The sequence below is a fragment of the Chlamydotis macqueenii genome, chromosome 1, assembly GCF_036417535.1.
Source record: "Chlamydotis macqueenii isolate bChlMac1 chromosome 1, bChlMac1.mat, whole genome shotgun sequence".
NCBI classification, from domain to species: domain Eukaryota; kingdom Metazoa; phylum Chordata; class Aves; order Otidiformes; family Otididae; genus Chlamydotis; species Chlamydotis macqueenii.
Genome location: NC_141556.1, coordinates 91,122,768 through 91,143,961, shown reverse-complemented (window position 1 = coordinate 91,143,961; position 21,194 = coordinate 91,122,768). Strand labels below are relative to the sequence as shown.

Here is a 21,194-nt window from a genome sequence, read left to right as displayed (position 1 = left end):
TTGCATTGTGGACATGGAAGTGATCTTCTCTATTTATAAAGGATCCAGCACCACACCAGTATCTGCCTCTGATATAGCTATCTCATGTGTTTCTAGGGGTGAGAGGGGCTGGGTTATCACATTAGCTATATAGATGAGGGAGTTGAACTGGGGGAGATTAAGGACCCATCTTTGGTATAGAGCACAGTGGGGAGGAGAAACACCTGTGACAGTGCTAACTGAGCAGAAAGGAAAGCCTGGGCACAGCCCTAACTCAGCCCATTGCATCCAGGACAGGAGCAGCTGTCCTTGCAGGATCTTCCACTGACAAATCCAGGCATCACCAGTGTGCGCAAAGCCAGCAAGGAGTCTCTCACCCCGGCTTGTTTCAGTTTCCCTGGGCTTCTTTGAAGGGAATTACTGACCATGGTTCCAGAAATCCTCCTGCCCAATTACCATGCAGATCAGTTGACCTCCCTGTTATTTAATTTTCTTTTATTTATTTATTTTCACATTTGGAATGCCCAGAGCTTCACATAGCCGATGTTTCTAAACTTACGAGCACAAAACCAGTAGAAGTAAACAAACTACACTAAATAAACAAAACTAAAAAGCTGAGTATGGTTCAATATCCAAACTCCTTTAATTTGTACTAGTGGCAGACTATTTTTCAGGCAAACAATCTGCAAATCTGAGAATAATAATAATCAATATGAGAAGATGAAACTCAGAGAGGAAAGGGATGTTTTCTAATATAAGCTATTTTCTAATAAATTAGTTTTATTAGTTAAGATTATTTCAAATGAATTATTTATTAGTTTTAAACTAAAAAAACATGGTTTAAAATGATAAGTCTAACTCTTCCAAATTGTAAAAAAATTTGTATTTATATTTTGCTTGGGTTTTTTTAATCAGATGAAATTTAGTTTTAGAAAAATCAAAGCTATGTGTTTCACCTGGAATAATTACAGGATTACAAGACCTGGGGGTCTAAAAGGAAGCAGAATATCACGGTGGGTCTTTTGCTAAATCTGAGGCAGGCATTAAATGAAGATTACCCACAGACACCTTGTTTACAGGCATCCAGAGTTTAAGTGTGCTAAAACCTGAATTTTCTAATCCTTAGAAAGGTGGCAGTAGTTCAGAGCTGGACACCCACACATTTAAGAGAAAGCTAAGCTAGAGAACTCAATTTCGCTGCTTAAGCCCGTATCTAACAGGCACAAATAAAATTAATAATACATGTGCGTGGCTTTAAAATTCATTTGTACCTATATTTTTCTTGACAAGTGAATGGAAATTGTACGCTGTGAGATTTTACCAGCAATAAACCACCTACAGCCGGTTAGCTATGCACTGCTACGGCGAGCAGCAAGGCAAGGCACACCTCCAGAGCTGGCGAGTGCATTTCACACCAGGCGCACTCCAGCGAACACTCAGGCAACTGAGGAGAGCTGCTCTGCACTCTGGTGCGTGCCGCTCTTCACGCTGCTGGGAGAGGATTTTGCACAAGAAGACAAACCAGAAGCCTTCTGTCTCACTATGCTCACATGTAAAGCATCACCTCTGATCGCACGTTCGGACTTCACCTTGCAGATATAAACACTCAGTATGCTAGTTAGCCCCCATCTTGACAAGTAACACCAGCAAGAGGAAGAGTCCCTTCACGCATGCATTTATACCCAGAGTGACTCAAATACTTGCTGGGGGAAATAAAATCTGCAGCCTTTTGGGTTACTAAACAAACCAGGAGAAATAAAAAACTCCTGCCTGAATGATAATATAGAAGTTGAACATATCTGTAATATGTATCAAACACATTTATACATATCTATCTATCTAAGCCGCTCTATAAATATTTTAGATAAACAGGCAGATAGAATGGCGTGAAGATTAAGAGCAAAACAAAACAAAACTGTGTAAACTCACTCATTTGGTATTCTGGTCTGGACAGGATGGAACAAGTAAACTCCACAATGCCCTTACCAGTAATTGGTGAACTCCTTAATGTGTTTACTCTCTGTTATACTATGAATGTCGGCAGACAGATAGGACAATGCTAGTTCAGATCACCAAGTTTCCAGTTCCCTATAACACACACAGGAGAAAGGTAGCTAAAAAAGGAGAGGGCAACATAAGGTACGTGGCTACCTCAGGTACCAGGTTTCACACATGCCTAGCAACAGTGCACCCTGCAAACCCACAACCCAGCTCAGAAAAACCCCCAGGAAAATTAATTCCCCAGCCTTGCAAAGAGTTGACAACAGAAGGCCAAAAACCACAGCACAGTAGCTTGTTGACACAAGAAAAAAGAAAGGAAATCTGAGGAAGGAGGAGGTGAAGGAACCAGACGGCTGTCCAGGGAGAGATGAGGCAATACAATGCTCTGACAAGTGCCATTATAAACAAATGCCTTCCTCTCAGTGCTAGAACAACCACAGCCAGGAGCCAGGTTTGCACTACACTAGAATACATCTTGGCATCATTAGTGTCCGCTGCTCTGACACTGCTTTTGAAAGGACAAACTGACAGTAGAGTAAAGCCACACTGTGCCACAGTGGAAAGGGACAGTCCTGCTGCAAACGTAAGGGATACACGGGCTACTGACTTTGGGGTTTCTCTAAGAAAGATGCAGATGTCTTTTGCCCTTTGCCCTCTTCTCAGGCATGTTGCTTACCTTGCACGATCAAGTAAACCTGGGAAGTCTTGGGGTGATGCTGTGTCTGCACTGAACACGTATAGGAGCCCTCATCGTAGACATCCACTTTCTGGATCCGCAGGCTGTATTCCAGGGGGTTTCTCTTCTCCAGCTCTACTCGAGGGTCCAGGGACCACTTGTCCTCTCCAGCAAAAATGATGCCAGAACGGTTTAACCAGGCCACCTTGGAGCTTCTGTCTTCTACATAACACCTGCAGAGGATGAGAAAGGTGAGCGGAAGATTAATAAACCTCTCCATCATCTCAATTTTGTCCCTTCCCTTTACCACTTTGCTCAGAAACTCCATGGGGACATAACCCCTCTTTCACCTCAGCTCCCACCAGGGCTGGGCTCAGAGAGGCTGAGAGAGTTTGCCCTGCAGCAGCTCACACCATGTTTTGTATCTGTGGATAAACAGGGAAGCTCAGTCTCCAGAGCTGTTGCTCCTTCATCTCTCAGAGCTCTGCCCACAGCCTCCCAGCATCCAAATAACCCAGCACCTCTCCCCACCACTATTCACATGTGTTGTATTTGAAAGAGAAAACAATAAAGGTTATTGCTTCAAGATAAGACAAATATTTGAGAGTAGGCTTTCATACAGCCTCTTACCACAGGTCAGACATTTTCCAAGTTTCTGTATTTGAATGCATTTCATTTGTGCTGCACTGCAGCTGCACCCCTTGTGATATGACCCTACCATTACAGCCAGCGCCTCTCACCCTCTCCCTTTTGGCACGCCCAAGGATGCTCTCTGAGTTGTTCTGTGGTTACTTGTGGGCAGAAGGAAAGCTAGGCTGCGTGGACGTCGATGGGAGGCACACTATGCTGCTGGCCAAGCCGGACGCAGCTCTGTCTGATCCGACAAACATCTGCTTTAGGGAGCAGCCCAACAGACCCTGGTCAGGATGGCCACCATCCAGCCAAGGGAGGGGAGTGAGGGTCACAAGGGCCAGGCAGGCACTTTCCTTCAGGTGAGCTCTCAGCTGTGATCTGTGTTGTTTTTAAAAAGCTGCTCTTCGTAAAAAAGAAAGGGGCAAGGGAACCCATGAGCAGCCACTTACACATGGAAACCAGCACCACTGCGATGTGGCAGTGCCCTGGTTCACTTGGCCACCCTGAGCTGTAATCACCCACAACAGGAGCTGGAAGCAAAGATCTGGGGAGGGCTCTGTGCCCCAGGACTGGGAGCAGTGGCCCTGTAAAGACACCCAGACTGTCTCCAGAACCAGCAGCACTAGAGTCACCAGCCATCTTGCACACACATTTCTCTGTAGTGTCGTAACGGCACCAAGAATCAGGGGTTAGGTCTTTTTCAAAGGTGTGCAAAGCTCCTCTCTGCACATTCTGGACTTTAAAAATCCTGAGGGGGGTGACAGTGAGCAGCTAAGTGATTAACAGCTGAAGTGGAAGTCAGTGGGAGCTGAATTTTCCCAGTCACTTCTGAAGAAACCCCCGGCACACCTATCAGTGCTGCTGGGCACTAGGGGGTCCAGCGCACCGCGCCAACCTCCCTGGGCTGCTTTCTGGACTTAGACTGCCGTGCAATGTGATACAGCTCAGCACCTCACGGCTCTGCCCTGCACCTAGTCTCTACATGCCTCTGCTTGGAGGTAGCAAAGATGCCCCTTTGATGTCCCTTGGGTCAGTAACAGCTCAGCAATGCGGTCGGAGCAAAAGCCCTGTCCTCTCACTCCAGAGAGGACACTCAGCCGGGGACCCTCACTCCTCTCTGCTGAAGAGAAAACGTGTGTCATAATTTGTCCTACACCGCCCGAGGTCAGCCCTAGGATAGTGGTCAATAGCTACAGTCAGACAATCTTGCAAGTGCCCCTGAAATAAGTTAGCAAGTGCTACCAAAATAAAGCAAGGAGGAGCGAGAAGGAGAGGGAAAGGAGGGAAATGGGAAGAGTAAGTGAAGTGGATTTGAGCGGCTCCGCTCAGCATACTTGTTCCTCTCAAACTGTTAGGGAAAATCAATGTACAAATGTGGAAATTCCAAGTCCTGGCACGCTCCGAACATGCATCCACGTGGATGATGCACCTCAGTATGTCCGTCTGTACACACGCACCCTCTTAGTCTGCCAGAGATGCCACCCAGCTGTATGGATCACACTTTAATAAGGATTTATGGTGATGATTTTCACAGTGTAATAAGTGCTAATTCAATACTAATAGAATATTAAATGGCACGTTAACTGACACTAACTGCAATGCAATAGGAGTATGGCATCAGCAAGACATCAAATGACTCTTATCGTTCACTAATAATCAATAATCAAGTTCAAAGAGACAGTCAAACGCTTTTCATTAGGCTTATTGAAAGCATTACCGTCAGCTTCAGTGAACGCTAATAAACGATACGTGATTCATCCATTTTGCTTTTTCCTTGAGGTTTCAGGTTTAATTTCTTGACATCTGCTGATGCAGCTAATGAGAGGACCAGCTAGTGGTGATGGTCATGCCTTGCATGACCACTGCAGGGGACTTGGGAACTATTGATCTTAGCACCAATTCAAACCACAGGCACAGAAGGACAAAAATTCTTGCTACCATGTCCCTTTAGCCCTCCTCGCCCTCTTGTAAACAAAGCAAAGTTTGACATCTGAGATTTTTAGCGACAACACCATTTTTTTAGCTGCTACAGATGTGTTTCCAGTTCTCACACATTGGCTAATGATCGCATAACAACCAGGCGGGAGAGGACAGATGGAAACTGGACGTGGAAAGAGGAACCTGGGCCATCCTTGTGTGCCTCCCTCAGCCTCGGTTTCCCCACGTGCAAAGGCAGAAAATGGGGTTGAGCCATGATGCAGGAGGGAGGGGAGAGGGTGATGCTTTTGCGACAGGAGAACGCTTCGGGATCTTCAGCAGGAACCATTGCCTCAAACAGGAGGGAGGGCTGCTCACCACCATTCCTGGTCCCTGGATTTCATGCTGGGAGAGGACACCTGGCGGCATGCAGGTGGTGGGGGCAGGAGCCAGGAGCAGGCCCTGCTCTTCATCCTCTCTCCTCCCACACCTGCCAGCCCAACCCACAGCACTGGGCCAAAGCAGCACTCCTGCAAACCTGCCTTTGTAGGCTCCCAGGTAAACTCTGTCTGGGTAGGGGGGATGTCTTTTTTTTCCCCCTTCTTGGAAGCATTTAGGCTTATTCCTATTGATAAGTGGGAAAGCAAGCTAAGGAAAGGAGAGGGAGGCTCACGCACCCACATCTCCTCTCCTGGCGAACACCAAGGCTGGAGGTCTCACCGCTCGCTCTGCCTTGTCTTGGTGCTTGACTCCTAACCCCAGCGACGACTCCTCCTCCTCCTCCCGCCAAGGCACCGCCACACAGTGCATTAATTTCCCAGCGTGTTGCTGAAGCACTCGTCACAGCGGATGTTGTGCCTATCACTCCAGCGGCTCTCGCTCCTAAGATTTCCGCCCTCCCTTCTCTCCGGTGAACAGGCAGGCACACTGCTGAGAGGTGGCATTTGGTTGGAAAGCCCTAGCGTGGGATCTCCGGGCTGAATGTGCCACTGCCAGGGTTTGGGGCTGCACGGAGTGAGGAGGAGGAGGAGGAGGATGTCTGAGAGCTGAGGGCTCACCAGAGCGCTGCACTGTCTGTTCTGCCTCCAAGAAAGCAGCTCAGCAGCTACACCTCTCGGCTATGTAAAGGGAGTGGGGTATTTTACTGCCTTGGGTGGAAGGGGAGCGTCTCTTTGGGGTAAATTCGGAAGGGGTGGATGATATTGAGAGCCTACGTTGATGAAGAGGAAGGAAGGAAGCCCGGTAGGACCTAGTGAAGCTGCTGTTTAAATGATTACTTTAACATGGCAGGGATTTTACAGCATTATCGATGATGTATTGGGTTGCCTTGAACCCAGGATAATTGTTTGGATTTTTTTTATTGTTGTTGCAATTCCAGATAAATATTTTTTTTTACAGCAAACCCAATCCCACAGTTCTCTGCCAGAGCACTGCTAGTGAGAAGAGACGAGCTGCTAAGATTAATGAAACACAGCGTGCTGCTTCACCAGCAAGCCACAGCTCTTACCTCATTTGGGGGAAAAAAAAAATATAAATAGTGTGGTTTCAGACTGCATTTTCTGCCCTCTTTCTCCAAAGCACATTGTGGCAACAGCTCTGTGTCATAATTCCCACACTCCTCTTTAATCATCTCTTCTTTGTTAACCCTTTGATCATCTCTTCTGTAAGACAACCTCTACGCAGGAGGCCAAAACCCGGAGGCCTGCTGCGCACATAATTAAGCGCCTGAAACCCACCCCATTGCACTCGCCGAAGGACACGACCCCTTTCGCCAGACAATGTCACAACCTGCCCTGAATCAGATCTCCTGCCTTCCCCTTGGCTCTGCGATGAGCCTGCTCTAATCTTCTCACTTCACACACAGACTCGCAAGATCCAGCTAACAACTTCCCCTGCTTGTCCTCTACCCCCGGCAGCAAAATGGCAAGAGGGAAAAGAGAGAGGAATCAAACGCGGCTTGTTCAGCACAAAGCAACATCGGCTCCCGGCTGCCAGCTCTGGATGTGCAAGACAAATTCTCCGTTGTGTTGCAAAGTATGATCCTGGAAAGCTAATGCGTTTGTTAAACACAATACTGCTTGCCGCCGTGTCAGGAAAGCTCAAGAGCAAATGATGCTCGCGTTGTTTTGTCTTCTCTTCTCGTGCTCTTCAGCCCTTCCCTGCATGGCAAGTGAGGACTCAAACACAGCCATGGTCAAGAAGAGTGGCAGGAGGAGCCCAGCCCTTCTGCTATGCCCCAGCGGGGAGGTGGGCAGCAAGGACTAAGGACAGACCCTGACCCTCCCAGGCAGAATGCTCAGGGGAAGGGTCCAGCCAGGCCCCACAATACCACTGCGCTGCTGGACCCTGCCAGCATTTCAGGAGCAATGCACTGCCACTGCAGCAGCCAGCTCCCTTTCCCTGGTGTGCAGTCCCCACCAGAAGAGTGCACTGGCAGAGCACACAGGAGCACGTAAGTCCAGAGGAGCAACATAGGAGATGTGGCCTCGGTGGTTCCCACTGCTCCAGACCAGGCTCTCCTCAGCAGGAGATGCTACAGAAGACAGCTACAGCTGAACACATATTCATCTCTGTGAAGGCAACGGCCCCCTAAGTGGATGGCAGTGGGAGACTGCATCAACCAAGTGTCTGAAATGTCCTTTCAGCCACGGACCAAAAGCCTTTTTTACCAAATTTGAATACACATGGGTGTGAGGTGCTGCTCAAACTTCTCCTTCTTCTCCCTCCTTCTGCTGCTTCTCTCTTTCCCCCACCTGGCTGGGCTGCTACTCCTCTCCTGATGTGCCACGACCCACAGCAGGGTCACTGTTTGAGCACAAATGCTGTACTGAGGCAGAATGGATTCCCAAAATGTGGCACAAATAGCTCCTGAGCCACCACTGCCAGCATAACAGAGGCCCTCAGAGAGATTTAGAAAACTGCTGCTTAAAGCCAGTCCTGTGCTGGAAATCTGGCAGGAAGGGGAAATTGCTGCATCTGTTCAGCCGACGCTTTGTTTCAGCCTTATTATGCTGTGACCTTGGTCGTCACACCTGTCTGCAGCTCCCTGGGCATCTGGGCACTCAGGTGACAATTTCGAGCCATCTTCCTGTGGGAGCGGTGCAGGGCTGATTGGGTGCCTGCACGCCTGCTCATCCTCTTTTGTAAATTGCCGCTTTGGGAGCGCGAGGCTAGGACGGGCTTCCCGGGTCAGGGAGTTCCAGCCTCCACCGGCACAGCCAGCTGTATCTTACAATCTTTTTCAGAGACATACTTTGTTCCCACTTAAGCCCAGTGTGTTTGGCAGGGGTTACCCTCCCCTTGCTTTGTGTGGCAGGCTGTTCAAAGTCTTTCTGCTCTCCTGATTAGAAACTCTTTTTTTTTTCCTAATTCTAAGTCTAGATATATTCATGGCTGGTTTATATCCATTCCCTCTCAGGCTAAGACCATCCTTTAGCTTAAACAGCTCTTCAGTCTCCCAGGTGCTTATCTTCCAGCTTGTTCACAGAGAGCAATCATATTCCCTCTCAGCCTTCATTTTGCTGGGCTCATCTAGCCAAACTCTCCTGGTTTCTTCTTGTATGATACTCTCCATTGCCCTAAACATCCCAGTAGCCCTTCTCAGCACCTGCTCCAGTCTGAATTTCTCTTTTGTGACCAGAATTTGTACCCAGCTTTCTAGACGAGGACTCCCCAGTGCCTTGTACAGAAACATCCCTATCTCACTCTCTCTCCCATCAACTCTTTAATGAAAGCAAAAAGAATTGCAACCAGTGAACATGACTATCAGTGCAGAACTGCTCATGTGCTGTGAGTATCCTTGTCTCTCAGTCCACGCGATGTGCGTGGAAAATGAAACCCAAGGGAATTCACCAAAAATACACCAGCCTGAAAAGACAGCTAGCTGCATGGGCTCTCACTAGCAGACACACAGCTGGTCTCACATGGGTTTTCTTTCGGTTAAAATGACTATTTAAGAGTATAGGTTCCTGTTTGTAGAGAAAAAAAACCAACCAGAAATCAAGCCCCAAATTATAGTAATTGTTATGCCAGTACTCTCCTGGGGTGGATGTAACTACATAAGAGTAAGAAAACTTATACCGGAATGATTTATTGCTCTTCCCATCTTCTGGGGATCAGTATACCTGCACAAACAACTTCAGTTCACATCCATTCCAGCAGCAGTACCTTCTTAACAATATCAACATGAGCTGCTATGAACAAAGTTAACTCCACCCCAGCCACATCCCAGCACAGTTTAAAACTCCAAAACACAGAAAAAGCCTCAGACTGAGGCCTACCATAACGGTGCCAGGTTTTCCTGTATCTCACTAGGCCTAGGAAAAACCCTCCAACTCTTTACAGCCTAGTCATGAAACCCGTGGATGGCTCTTTGCCCACTCCGAGGCTTGCTCCCCGTGTGTGCACAGAGGGGCTGAACTGCTCTCTAGTTGATGCTCGCTGAAATGCCAAATATTCTGACAGCTTGCATCAGTTTCTTGCACCGAGATCAGTCAGGAGGATGAGACTGCTGGAGAAATAGACCCTGAGTTCCCTCTTTTCCTTTTGGGTTAGCCGAGGACCTGTCAGTGTCCGTTTTTGGTCCAGCCAGAAACCTGGCTCTGATCTTGATCCAGCATGATTACATGAAGTCCAACAGCTACTGATCACACAGCCTTAGCGAAATGTCCAACCAGGAGCGTATGTCTCACTCTGCTGTCCGCAGCTTCCCGTAGCATCACGGGACTCCTGCACTGTTAAAAGGGGAAACCAGTGAACAGCAGGGATGATGCAGAGTAGCATCACCAGATGATTTGCCTTTTGGTTGCACTGTACTTGTACTAAGGACTGTGCTTTTGCTATCACTAAGACATGAGCTAACATTTTAAAAGTACCTGTGGTCACTTAGGAATCGAGGTTCACTGAAAGACAACAGTAATTAGTCACTTATGGGAACTGGATATAGGCTTTTACGCCAAATTTGTAAAAGGACCAGAAACCAAACAGCTACTGACAAGCCTCTGCACCATTAAGACTTTTTTTTTCAGTTGAGGGATACACCAAGAATGAAAACAAGAGCACTAATAAGGCACCCCTACAGACTATCATCCCCTTTATTTTCCTTCACAAACTTCAGTACTGGAAATCACCTATTTATCTCCTTGACTCCTCAGTGCCTTGAAGGCAACTTTCATGTGGTCATCACTAGGTGACTCCAGAAAAGCTGCTTCCAAACTTTTCCCTTAGATTTCTTCTAAAAAAATAATAATGAAAAAAGAAGTGCATTTCAGAGATGTGATCTCCTCCTCTGACAGGAGGGGAGGGAGGGTTTGGCTGGGAAGTCCACGTGACTCTATATCTGGTAATTATCCAGCCGCAGAGGCAATCTGAAACGTTCTGTGCTGTCGCGAAGAATGACAGCACCTGGAGCTCCAGCACCCAGATAAAAAGTGGAGAGACAATCGGGCAGATGGAGAAAGGCAATGCTACATCATGATGTGGCAAGGGGGGGAGAGAAAGAGAGAGGGGAGAGGCAAAAGCTGGCGAGAAACATCAAGGCAGCCGGCCCAGCTACTGGAGAATGAGATAATGCCACAGATTAGTAATGCAAAGGGCAGCTCTGAAAGAGGGTGAAACAGAGAAAGAAACAGAGTGACGGCAGGTCAGGAGAGAGCGGGTGTAGAAGAGGGACAGTGCGAACACAATAGGGAATGGGAGGGTGATGCTAGAGGGAGCTTTGAAGCATTTTGTGTGGTCTCGGGTCCCTTCTTCCTGCCCCAGTCGCAGGCTAAAAATGCAGGCAGTATCACCAGAGGCTGTCACAGAGCAAAGGGCAGATTTGCAAATCAACTCCTCACAGCTGAAGAAGAGACGTGGCACTGCAAATAGCACTTTCCTGCTTGTGGATTCCAGGGGTTTGCTCAGGAAAGGGGACTATAAAACTTAAGATTGAAATAATTAAAACTGGAGCTTTGGGGCATCACCTCACGTATTTTGTAAGGTGGAGAGGTGAGAGGGAGGTTCCCTGACTCTCCCTCTCACAGTTGCACACACAGAGGCATGTGTAAGCCTGCAAAAGAGTCCATGTGACTGATGCCGTGGTGCCGTGGCCCAGTTCCAAAAATCAAGGCACCGTACGTGCCATCCCACACAGCAATGTGACAGCGTCAGCATGTGCTCTCTCAGGGCTGCTGCGAACAAGGGGCTTGCCCAGAGGACTGGCGGCAGCCTTCAATGGGTCAGGAAGAGCTGACTGCCAGGTGGCTCAAAGCCATGTACCACCTCTGGGAAGGCTTCTGACGTGGGAAAATACAGCCAAACAGACCACCAGATTAGGGCCAAAGGCTTGTCAGGGACTGATGTTGGCCACCAGCCTCAACATCTGCTGGCGTAGTGACCAAGGTACTGGCAGTGACCAACAGATCTGCAGTGGCCGCACCTCTCCATGGAGGCAGGAGGAACTAACTACCCAGATGCCCACATCTGAACGTTTGGTGAAGGAAATGGGAACGGTAGAAGCAGTGAATGTGTATCACAGGGTCTGAGCACTGGGCTGCATGCTCTCATGACCACCCTCCTACAATTAGTGACAGACGTTTCAAAGAAAGGTGGAACACCTCCTAAAAGGACAATGTAAATCACCATCTACATAATTTCACTATCTTTCCCAAGACTATTAATTCAGCCTCAAGCAAATGTAAGTTGGCCTCCTCCCTGAATGACAGCTTTCATTCCACCTTGTAAGTTTGTACTCTGCCTTTGTTATCCCCAGGCATTTCTCAACCCTCTGCCCCCTTTTTGTTTTTTTAACTCACTAACATCCTCATCTTGGTGGTACTTTCTGGTTGAGAATTTCATCACTTAATCATTAACTGGTACAAGGCTGTGAAACAATACCAGATTTAACTGTTACGTGAAACTGGCAGGTGTCTCCTGTGTTTTGTACAATACGGATTAGTTCCTTCCAATGCCTGAGACACAGGAATGCACCTTCTATTTTGTGGACCCTGAAGTCCATTTCATCTCATACTGCTCCTTCTCCAAAAGAGAAAAGAGAATATCGCATCTGAAGCATCAGCCCTTGTGCTGGGGAGAGGGGAGAGAAAGACCCACACCAAGGAGAAATCAGAATTGAAACTCTTTGGAGAGGCAGATCAGAGTGGAAATAGGAGAAACATCAGCGGAAACAAGACTTAACTATCTCTTCCTTTCTGAGGTCATGAGAGTATCAGAGGTGGCTCAATCACGTTATCATCCCCCTTTCCAAGTGCTGCCCTGGGGTCACCAGCAGCTGACTGCGAAGGGTGGCATTTTGGGATGAATGAGAAAGTGGGCCCATCCTGCCTTTCAGTCCCAGCTGCTGCATTTCAACGAAGGACACCTCCTTGATGTGCAAACACTCTAGTTATTATTTACAGCTGACCTTTTCCCTCTCCAGCTCCTGCTGCTGCAGCTCCGCTGGTGGAGTCAGGGCTTGTAGAGATTGTGGAGATGATGTGTAGCAAAACGTGTTGGCTTCCCTGCCTGTGTCAGAGCTGCCACCAGTGCCACTGCGGATTGAGCTGCACCATACAAGCAACAGTGGGAAATATGAAGAAAAAAGCCTAATGTAGACAAAGCCTTTGAGGAGCTTAACCCCTCTTCCCCTTTTCCATCTCTCTCCCACTTGAAAGCAGAGAACAGCTTCTGAGCAAGACACACGCTCTCATTTCCATATCTAAAGCCAGTCCCAAAATACCATCATGAAATAATGCTCTCGGAGAGGAGACCGTAAAGCAGATTCCCTTTGCGAGATTCTGCTGCTTCTCTTTTTAATTCCACCCAAAAACAAGTGCCACCAAAGACCAAGCACACCTGGACTGGTGCAGTCAATCCAAGGCACCTTGCTACCAGGATGATATGGGGAAATTGGAGGGAATTCAGAGGCAAGCAACAACAAAATCCATCAAGGGCTGGAAAGGGATCAGCATCTAAGGGAAGCTTAAAAACATTAAATATGTATAACTTGACTAAGAGAGGACTTAAAAGGGACATGTTGACAAGCTATACCTCTTTGAAAGCTGAAAGCATAGAAGGAAGAGAGGAATTATTTAGCAAGATGCGTAGGGATCTAGAAAGGAGCAATGGGTCAGAAAAAAAAAGAGAAATAAGTCTCTTCAAACTTGAGGAAAAAACTTCTTGTCATCTACAAATGCTAGTCTTGTGAAGAATTTCCCAAGGAAAGCAAGGAAGCCCCTTCTGTTTCAGATGTTTAAAATAAAGTTGGGCTGAGGACCAGAGGATGTATATGCTGTGTGGAGAACAGCTTCACAATGGCTGCAGGGAGAACAAACTACAATGAGCTGGTCTTATAACTTTTACCACCTACCTGGCAGAATTCAGCAGTATGCCACAAGAAGACAACTCTTCTCACAAGTTTCTTTAATATGAAATGATGGTTTTTAGCTATTTTCACTTCACATACAGCTAAATATTTCTCAGCAAGACTGCAGACCTCTGTATACTGTACTGGAGTTAACTGACACAGGTATGGTTCTGTTTTCATAAACCGGATCTGCTAGAAGTCATTCATGGACAGGTTAAAAACTACTGATACAAAGACTAAAACTGTTATTATTTCCAAAAGCCACTGGCATATGGTTGTATCCCCAAATACGCTGTAAGTAAAGTTGTCAGGCACTTAGAAGTCATAAGTGAAGCTTGATTTTTCATAGCACTTAGGATTTAAATTAAGACCAGATTTGTCAAACTGCTTTAACTGCTTTTGGTCCGACCAGCTCCCAAACTAACACACAAGAACTAAATTTTCAAAGCAGGGTTTGGCACAGTGAGCTCCTTTACCAATATAGCCACTTTCTCCTGCTGCCTAAAATGACATACTTTTGAAAATCTGTCCCACGGGTGTTTTACAGTCATGGAACAAAGTGCTGCAAACTTCAGACTTGCATGCTGTATTTATCTTCTGTGTTGAAGAACTCTTTTAAGTGGAAACCACAGCAAAGCTGTAACAGCTAGGCAATGCTCAACTCTACTTCCTTGCCTTTATTTGCAGCTTTGCCAAATTTTGCCTTTCCCTAATGCCCCACTTTTGTCCACATCAGGCCTTGCACAAGGAGGCATCTGAAAAAGACGTGCAGGGAAGGTAAAGAAGAGAAGCTGCTGGGAGGAAGAACTCCCAAGAGCTTTGATCTGAGCTTTATCCCTACATGCACAATATGCCTTGCAGAGGAGGACATGTTTATAAATAAATAAATAGCAGAGGAGAGGAGGAAGAGTGGAAAAAAAAAAGAAATGTCAAGACACATTTGACAGAGTTTCTGCTGTTGACGTGAAAGCCAGGAGCTGGCTTAAAACCTCATGTTCGGAAACAGAATGGGAGGAAGGTACAACTCATTGAGAAAGGCAGTCAGGAATAATTCCCACAGCTAGATCTCCTTGTCATCCTACTAATCATAAGAATATCTTGTGCTGCCTTTCCTCCGAGACCATTGCAAGACTTGCTCATGCAAGGCAACCCAGCATATACTGGACATGAAGCACTGCTATTGTCAAAGGGACTGAGCTCTGTGGAACTGGAGCTCTTGTGCTTTGTGGAGAAGTATTACAATGCCTGCTTCACAGATATGGAGACACTGGAGAAGGAAAGAAATAGGCTGTGTAAAGTCATGCAATGAAACAATTTTACAGCCAGAAACAAAACCTGACCTGTCTCATATGAAACTTTTCTTGGTGTGTATTGGTTGTGCGGGGGCAGCGAGAGGGGAGCAGTGATGGCAGCAAAGCAGCCTTCACAAACCCAAGTGCCACCTCTGGGCAGGCCCATCAGCACTACTGTGAGAGATCCTGCCTTTCTTTCTCTCTAATTGGCATCTGCCCAGGGACATGCAACCAGACCGTAAAGGACTGGCTGAAGCACAAGCTCCTCCTTCCCACCATTTGAAGACAACCAGGCTGAACTCCAGCCCAGCTACCGACAGCAGCGCAGGCATAACCACAGGGACTGCTCCCACTGCTTCTGCACCTTCTGACTTGCCGTCTTCTGGCATTGGCAAAACAAGCTGCACAAATTGGCTGGAAGACAGAACACAAACACTTTTCATTTCTTAGCAAAGACAACGTTGCTTAATCCTACTGGAAACGTTTACCCGGGGATATCTTATCTGGATCCACTGACATCCCTGCTTCTTCTCCCAAGAGCCTGCTGTGAAACAAAGCCTCTGCCCTGTGCACAGCTTAGCCTCAGTACAGATAAACCATTTCCCCACAGAGTTCCCTCCTGTACAGCTGTCTAACTGGTAGTCTAGTTTCTGACACAGCTGGATCTAAGGCTGCTCACGTGGGCCATGGCTGGTCTGAGGCTGGATTCCTACCTCTGCTCTTCTGGCAAGTCACTTGCTGCAAATAATTTCCAGAAATCCAGTACTGTAGGGAGAGATGCCAAACTGCAGCTTCAGCGGGCATAAATCAAGGGTCAACAAGGCGCCACTAAAGTAAATGGGGAAGCCTAGATTTACATGAGATGAGGATCAGCCCCGTTTCCTTCCACCAGACTCTAAATGAATTCATTAAATACAGCACTTCAGTCTGCTCAGCTAAAAGCAGCTCCAGCTGGCAGGAGGTTTTAGATCCAGGGAATGTTTAAAAGATGAGGATTTGTAGCCCGCTCTGAGTTTACACTTGACTAGAGGTAGGCTCTCATCAGCCATGCAGGGGAGATGACACCATGCCCACCTGATGGACATCCGTGCATCCCCAACATCTGTGCATGGTGTGATGTTTACAAAGGACCTCACAGTCTTGGGGGGACAATTTAGATCTAAATTCTCCTGTGAACATGCTCAATTTAGAGTACTTCAGGGTAGCAGAAGGGAGGTCCTGCTGTACCTCCACCAGAGTGAAGGGCTTCTTTTTGTTTTTTTTCATTCTTTTAAATTTTCACTTGTAGGGGTGGAGGTCTGCACCGAATTTGAACCTTCAGTAAGGTAAGCACCAGCACTGGGGGCACTGAGAGTAGTCTGGGATTTGTGAGACAGGAGTGAAACGTTAGTTAATTTTGTCATTGAACCCTAAATGAGAGGATGTTAAAGTTATTCTTAACTTACAATAAAAAAAGCTGGGCTGTGATGGTCTGGCCTGCTCTCACGTATTGTACAGATCTCGTGATTCCTGTAGTTTAATCCCTTATCCGCTCACTAAAACAGATGGTGTTGCAGGCTCTTTGTAGACTCTGACAAATACGACTGCACTGGGAATGCTGTTCACATATCCACACTTGCCGTACAACCCTCAGGACGAGATTCACTGCTTTGAGATGAAAGTTCACATCCAAAGCAGAGTCTGCAGCAAGGAACAGATCCTGTTCTCTTTCAGCATTGCTGCTGAGGTCTCTAATATGCACAGTCACACACAAAACATCTACCTATTGACACATACTAAAGTAAAAGAAAATTGGGCCTCTCTGAAAGCTTTGTTCTGAGCTCCCAGTCAAGTACCTTTTTGGCAAGGACCAGCGTGCACGTTGCTTGTCTTCAAGGAACAGATCTGCCCACTAAATAATGACACCTTCAATATGCTGGAAAATAAGAGACCCCTAATGCAAAGGGACCTGACACCAAGCCCCCTTCACATTTACTGTTCTTTCCTTAGGCTGGGAAAAGAGGGTCAGTCCTGGCCAGCCATTGAGAGGTAGGAAGAGCACCTAAAATTATTTGTTCATGCTGGACTGTTACAAGTCTTCTCTCCATGATGTGACCTTGTGTGTGTGTGTGATCAGTCAGTACTCGGCAAGACAAGTGAGGTTAACCGAGCCACATGGATTGCTCCCACTAGAGCTGTATAAAATGGTGATAAACCACAACTGGAACTACTCTGCAGTAAGTATCTGGCCAGAGGTGAAGCATGAGGTTACGCAGCGGCTCCGCTCCCCCGTCCCCCTCCGCCTGAGAGATCCTTGGTAATAAACCACCCTTCAGCCTTTCTTGTCTTAAACTGCTGGGACTCAAGGAAGATAAAGATTTCAACCACCTTTCAGAACAGCCTTCACAAGACCTAAAAGCCCCTGTTGGCACAAAAGCAGACATGTAATGGGCTTTCTCTGTCCCTGAAAGTAGTTTAGCACCGAAGGAACTTGCAGTCCTTTTATCTCTCTTCTTTATTTAACCTGAGTCGTTAAAATAAACCGATTTCCCAGCCAATTAATTATCAAATATCTGTAACAGCTTTCAAGCCCTGCCATTGCTCAGTCTCAGAGGGCCCCACAGGCAATGTTAAGCTACACCACTCTCCTTACCTGAGTAACCGCTGCTCCTGCAAGTCTGCTCCCTTGTGCTCAGCTGACAGCAGAAAAGCAGCACAGGGGCTGGCAAAATCCTGGAGTCAAGACAAAAACATCACCACCCGACTCCCTGGCCCTGCCTAAGCAGCGACTCCAGCTGCACGCAAGCCCTGAGCCGGGAAGCTTCACCGCACCGCTTGACCAAGACTCAGTTACCCGCTCTCAGCCACCCGCACGCAGACCCCAGGGCTCACTGGGGGAGCAGATACACCCTGTCAAGACACCTGATGCGGCCAGCAGGATTGGCCAGTACCCAACGCCAGATGCTGCCAGCTGAGATGAACCACAGATGCTGAGTACCCCGAGCTCAGCTTAGCGTGGGGCACAAGCTTCAGTTCAAAGTGCGTGCCAGGAACCAGCTGCTCACCCAGAGGTGGACAGGGACAGCTCCTGCCACAGCCATGCTACCTGCTGAGAAACCAGTCTTTACCTCTCTGTTAACTGGAAGGTTGTACTTGCCATAGATACATTAGCAATGCCCCCGCTGTCTATTTTAAAAGCAATAAACTGCACTCGTATGTGGTTTCAATTAGGAGATTTCAAATGAGATTGAAGATAATGCATCCCATAATTACCCACCCTTCTCCCTTCTAGAAACTCAAGCAGAACCACTTCCAGGCCAAAATTTGGTCTCTCTTGATTGACGATGCTAATAAAATGGCTTTATTGTGATATAAATAGCCTTAAAAATGTCCTGGAGAGTCAATACCAGTGCTTGATGGCCTTACGCAAGCAAGGTCCTTATCTTACGGTGTACTAAAGCTTAACGAGTTACGCTTCTGAGCAGTTTGCCGTTGGATTTGGGCACTGGTTTGGGGAGCTACAGAAGGGTAGCTCCCAAATTAGACAATGCAAAGCGGGAACTGTTTAAACACCTTTCCTCTTCCTTGCGTTCCCTATTAATAATCTCTTAGCTTCCTAGCTTGCCTGGTGTCAGTTCAAACACAAGCACTGGCTGAGCCCAGCGGGAGCCATGGGAACACTGTGCTCCAGCGTCTCTTTGCTGGAAGGTTACCAGCCACTGCTACAGTAATTGGAAAACCTGAAATTGCTTCCGAATTGTGCCTGCTCCGAGCCACTCACAGCCCCTGCAGAGGCACATGGCCATTTCCCAGACAAAGGGCCTAAACTGGCTTGCTCCGAAGCACGTCTGTGGCCTGCATCGTGCGGCCGATACGTTTTCATTACCACGTTGTCAGGAGAGGCAACGCAGCCATCCCCACCATGCAGCTGGGACGAAGTGCTCGGCGCTTTGGGCTGCACTAGAAGCTGGGGGGATTAGCAAATGGAAGTAATTTTTGAAATTAGAACCCCCTGTGCAGTAGCCCGCTCAGGAGACCAGCCCAAATACAAAGCCTGCCTTAGAGGAAGAGGGAGAAGGCCTTTGGGCATTCATGAGACAAATGCCCAGAGTGTTCTTCCCTTTTCTGAACAGCAGCAAACCTGAGTCCTCATAAAGACAAAATGTTGTTTTTAAGGCCTTATTTGCAAGGAGGATATCCTGAAAGCATGCAATCAGCTCTAGCACGACTGTGATCTTCTGCATGCAGAAATATGAGATACTGTTGACCGTGCTTTCCAGTAGCGCTACCTTGGCTCAGATCCGGAGGCAGACTGGGTGCTAAGAGCTTTACTGGGAGTGACAGAAGCACATACATCTGTCAGGAAACGCTGCTATCATAGCACCCATGACAGTGATGTGATCAGGACCTGACAGACAGGCAAAAAGGAGAGGGGAGGATGCATGAGAAGGGGTGACTGAGAAACTTTAAAGGAGAGCAGTAAGAGTCTGCAAATGAGGGGATGCCAATGACTAACGCTTGATGCTTGTTTTTGCATGGCAGAGGAGATCAGGACTCTGGGGCCATGTTCTCCCAAACACCTGAGTAGTGCTTCATGTCTCCGAAGGGCAAGGAGACTACACAGTTTCCCAGCATTGTCTCGCTCCCTTCTCTCCCCATCACCATCGTACTTCTATCCAGTCCCATGTATGTGAGAGCAATTTTCCTCTCTGTAATAAATCCTTTGCAAGTGCGTAGGTGGCTGTGCATGTGTGCATATGTCGTCTGCGAGAGCACACAGGAGCCGGTGTCTGTGGAGATGAGAAGGTGGTTCTGTGTACGCGACAGAGGAGGAGTGAGGATGAGACTATCAAACATGCGTGCGAGGAAATGACAGAGACTGTGCTTCGCAGAGAATCAGACAGCGAGAGTGAAAATGAGAAGGTGTTCGTATGAGACAGGGTGTGCATGTCAGAGAGGAAGAAAGAGAAAGGTCTTATTCACAGCCATCCTGTATGTGTTTGATGAGTATCACAAGTTTTAACCAAGAAAAATATGTATGTATTCAAATCAAACACAAAACACTCCTTTTGCCTGGAGCGCTCCTGCCTTGCTTGTTTGTTCTGTTGCAAGCTGCTTGTTAGAGGAACACAGGAAACAAGAAGAGGGGGGAAAAAAAACAACCCTGGTTGCCATATTTAAACACAGCCAGCTACCGAGGCAGTAACAAACAGCAAGAAGGGGAAAAGCAGGTGGGATAGTTGGAGAGCTGCTGTGACGATGCTAGAATGAGAGATGCCTGTGAGAGTTTCTGAAGACCATCCCTCGACTGGATTATGATCACTTTTACTGTGCACATACTGAGCTGATTCTGCAGCTACCTACAAGGAAACGCACTGAAAAGCCTATGCCTTACAGCCATTTTGCAGCAAAGAGTCAAAAGACAATGCAAGGAGCGCTGGTGTCCTGGCTCAATCCCCTGCTAAGCTCTCTGCGCTGAGTCTAGACAGCCCCAGTTGTCAAACTGTGAACAGAGAGACAGAAGGACTTGAGCTGGATTTATCAGCAGCAAGAAAAAGAGTAACAACAGATTGACTCCCAAACCTTCTGGGGCTAACGGCCTTTCTAGGACTGCAGGTCAGATGAACATAGGTAGAGAGATATGGGTGGCTTTGAAAGTTATTTTTCCCTATTCTGTTATGCTTTGTTCTTGCTGGTAAATTTAAACACCTTTATATGTTTATGGCTAGTCAACGCTGTCATAATCCACAGGCCTATGCTGCCCACAGGGAAAATCCACCAATACCTACGTCCAGTCAGACTCGCTAAGTAGCTTACGATGCCACAGGCAATGCATGGGAAGAGCGGGGAGCGTGCCAAGAACTGACTGTAGGAGTGGCGAAGCCACCAGACCGGTGACATGGTGTTCAAGAGACCCAGAAGGGTCAGAAGTGCAGGTGAGGCTGTGCCTACCCTGAGGCAGCTCATCCAAGCTTCAGCGGGAGCACTGCAGATCACGGGAAGACTCTTCCAGGACAAAGGCAGCTGTGGGCTTTCCGTCCCTCCCTCCTCCTTCTAAAATCAGAGTGGACGGCTCTGATGTACAGCTGGAAAGCAGAGCTCTCATGACAAAAAAGGAGGGGAACCACTATCTTGATGCTGAGCCTACAAAGCCGGCACAGAGAGCGCAATACAGAGGGCTTGAGCTTGGGTGCAGCTCTTTCACCATCACCCCTCCAGCATCTGACCAAACCAATGCCACCCTTCTTTGGCTACTGAGACAAAAGCAACCAGAGCAGTGCTGACTCCTGCTTTGGAGAGGCACCGCAATATGCACAGTGGGCCCCTCCTGACTGGGATCCCCGGGGTGCTACTGCATACTCAGCAATAATAG

At 47.6% G+C, this 21,194-nt stretch overlaps 1 protein-coding gene across 3 annotated transcripts in view; it reads right to left on the bottom strand.

Annotated features, from left to right (window-relative positions):
• The window catches only part of LSAMP (limbic system associated membrane protein), a 1,033,563-nt gene that overhangs the window by 171,734 nt on the left and 840,635 nt on the right, over positions 1-21,194 (bottom strand). For all 3 annotated transcript variants that reach the window (XM_086761171.1, XM_086761161.1, XM_086761180.1), the window contains one exon: positions 2,657-2,889. In XM_086761171.1, coding sequence (XP_086617297.1) covers positions 2,657-2,889 — 233 coding nt within the window. The remainder of the gene's footprint in view (positions 1-2,656; positions 2,890-21,194) is intronic.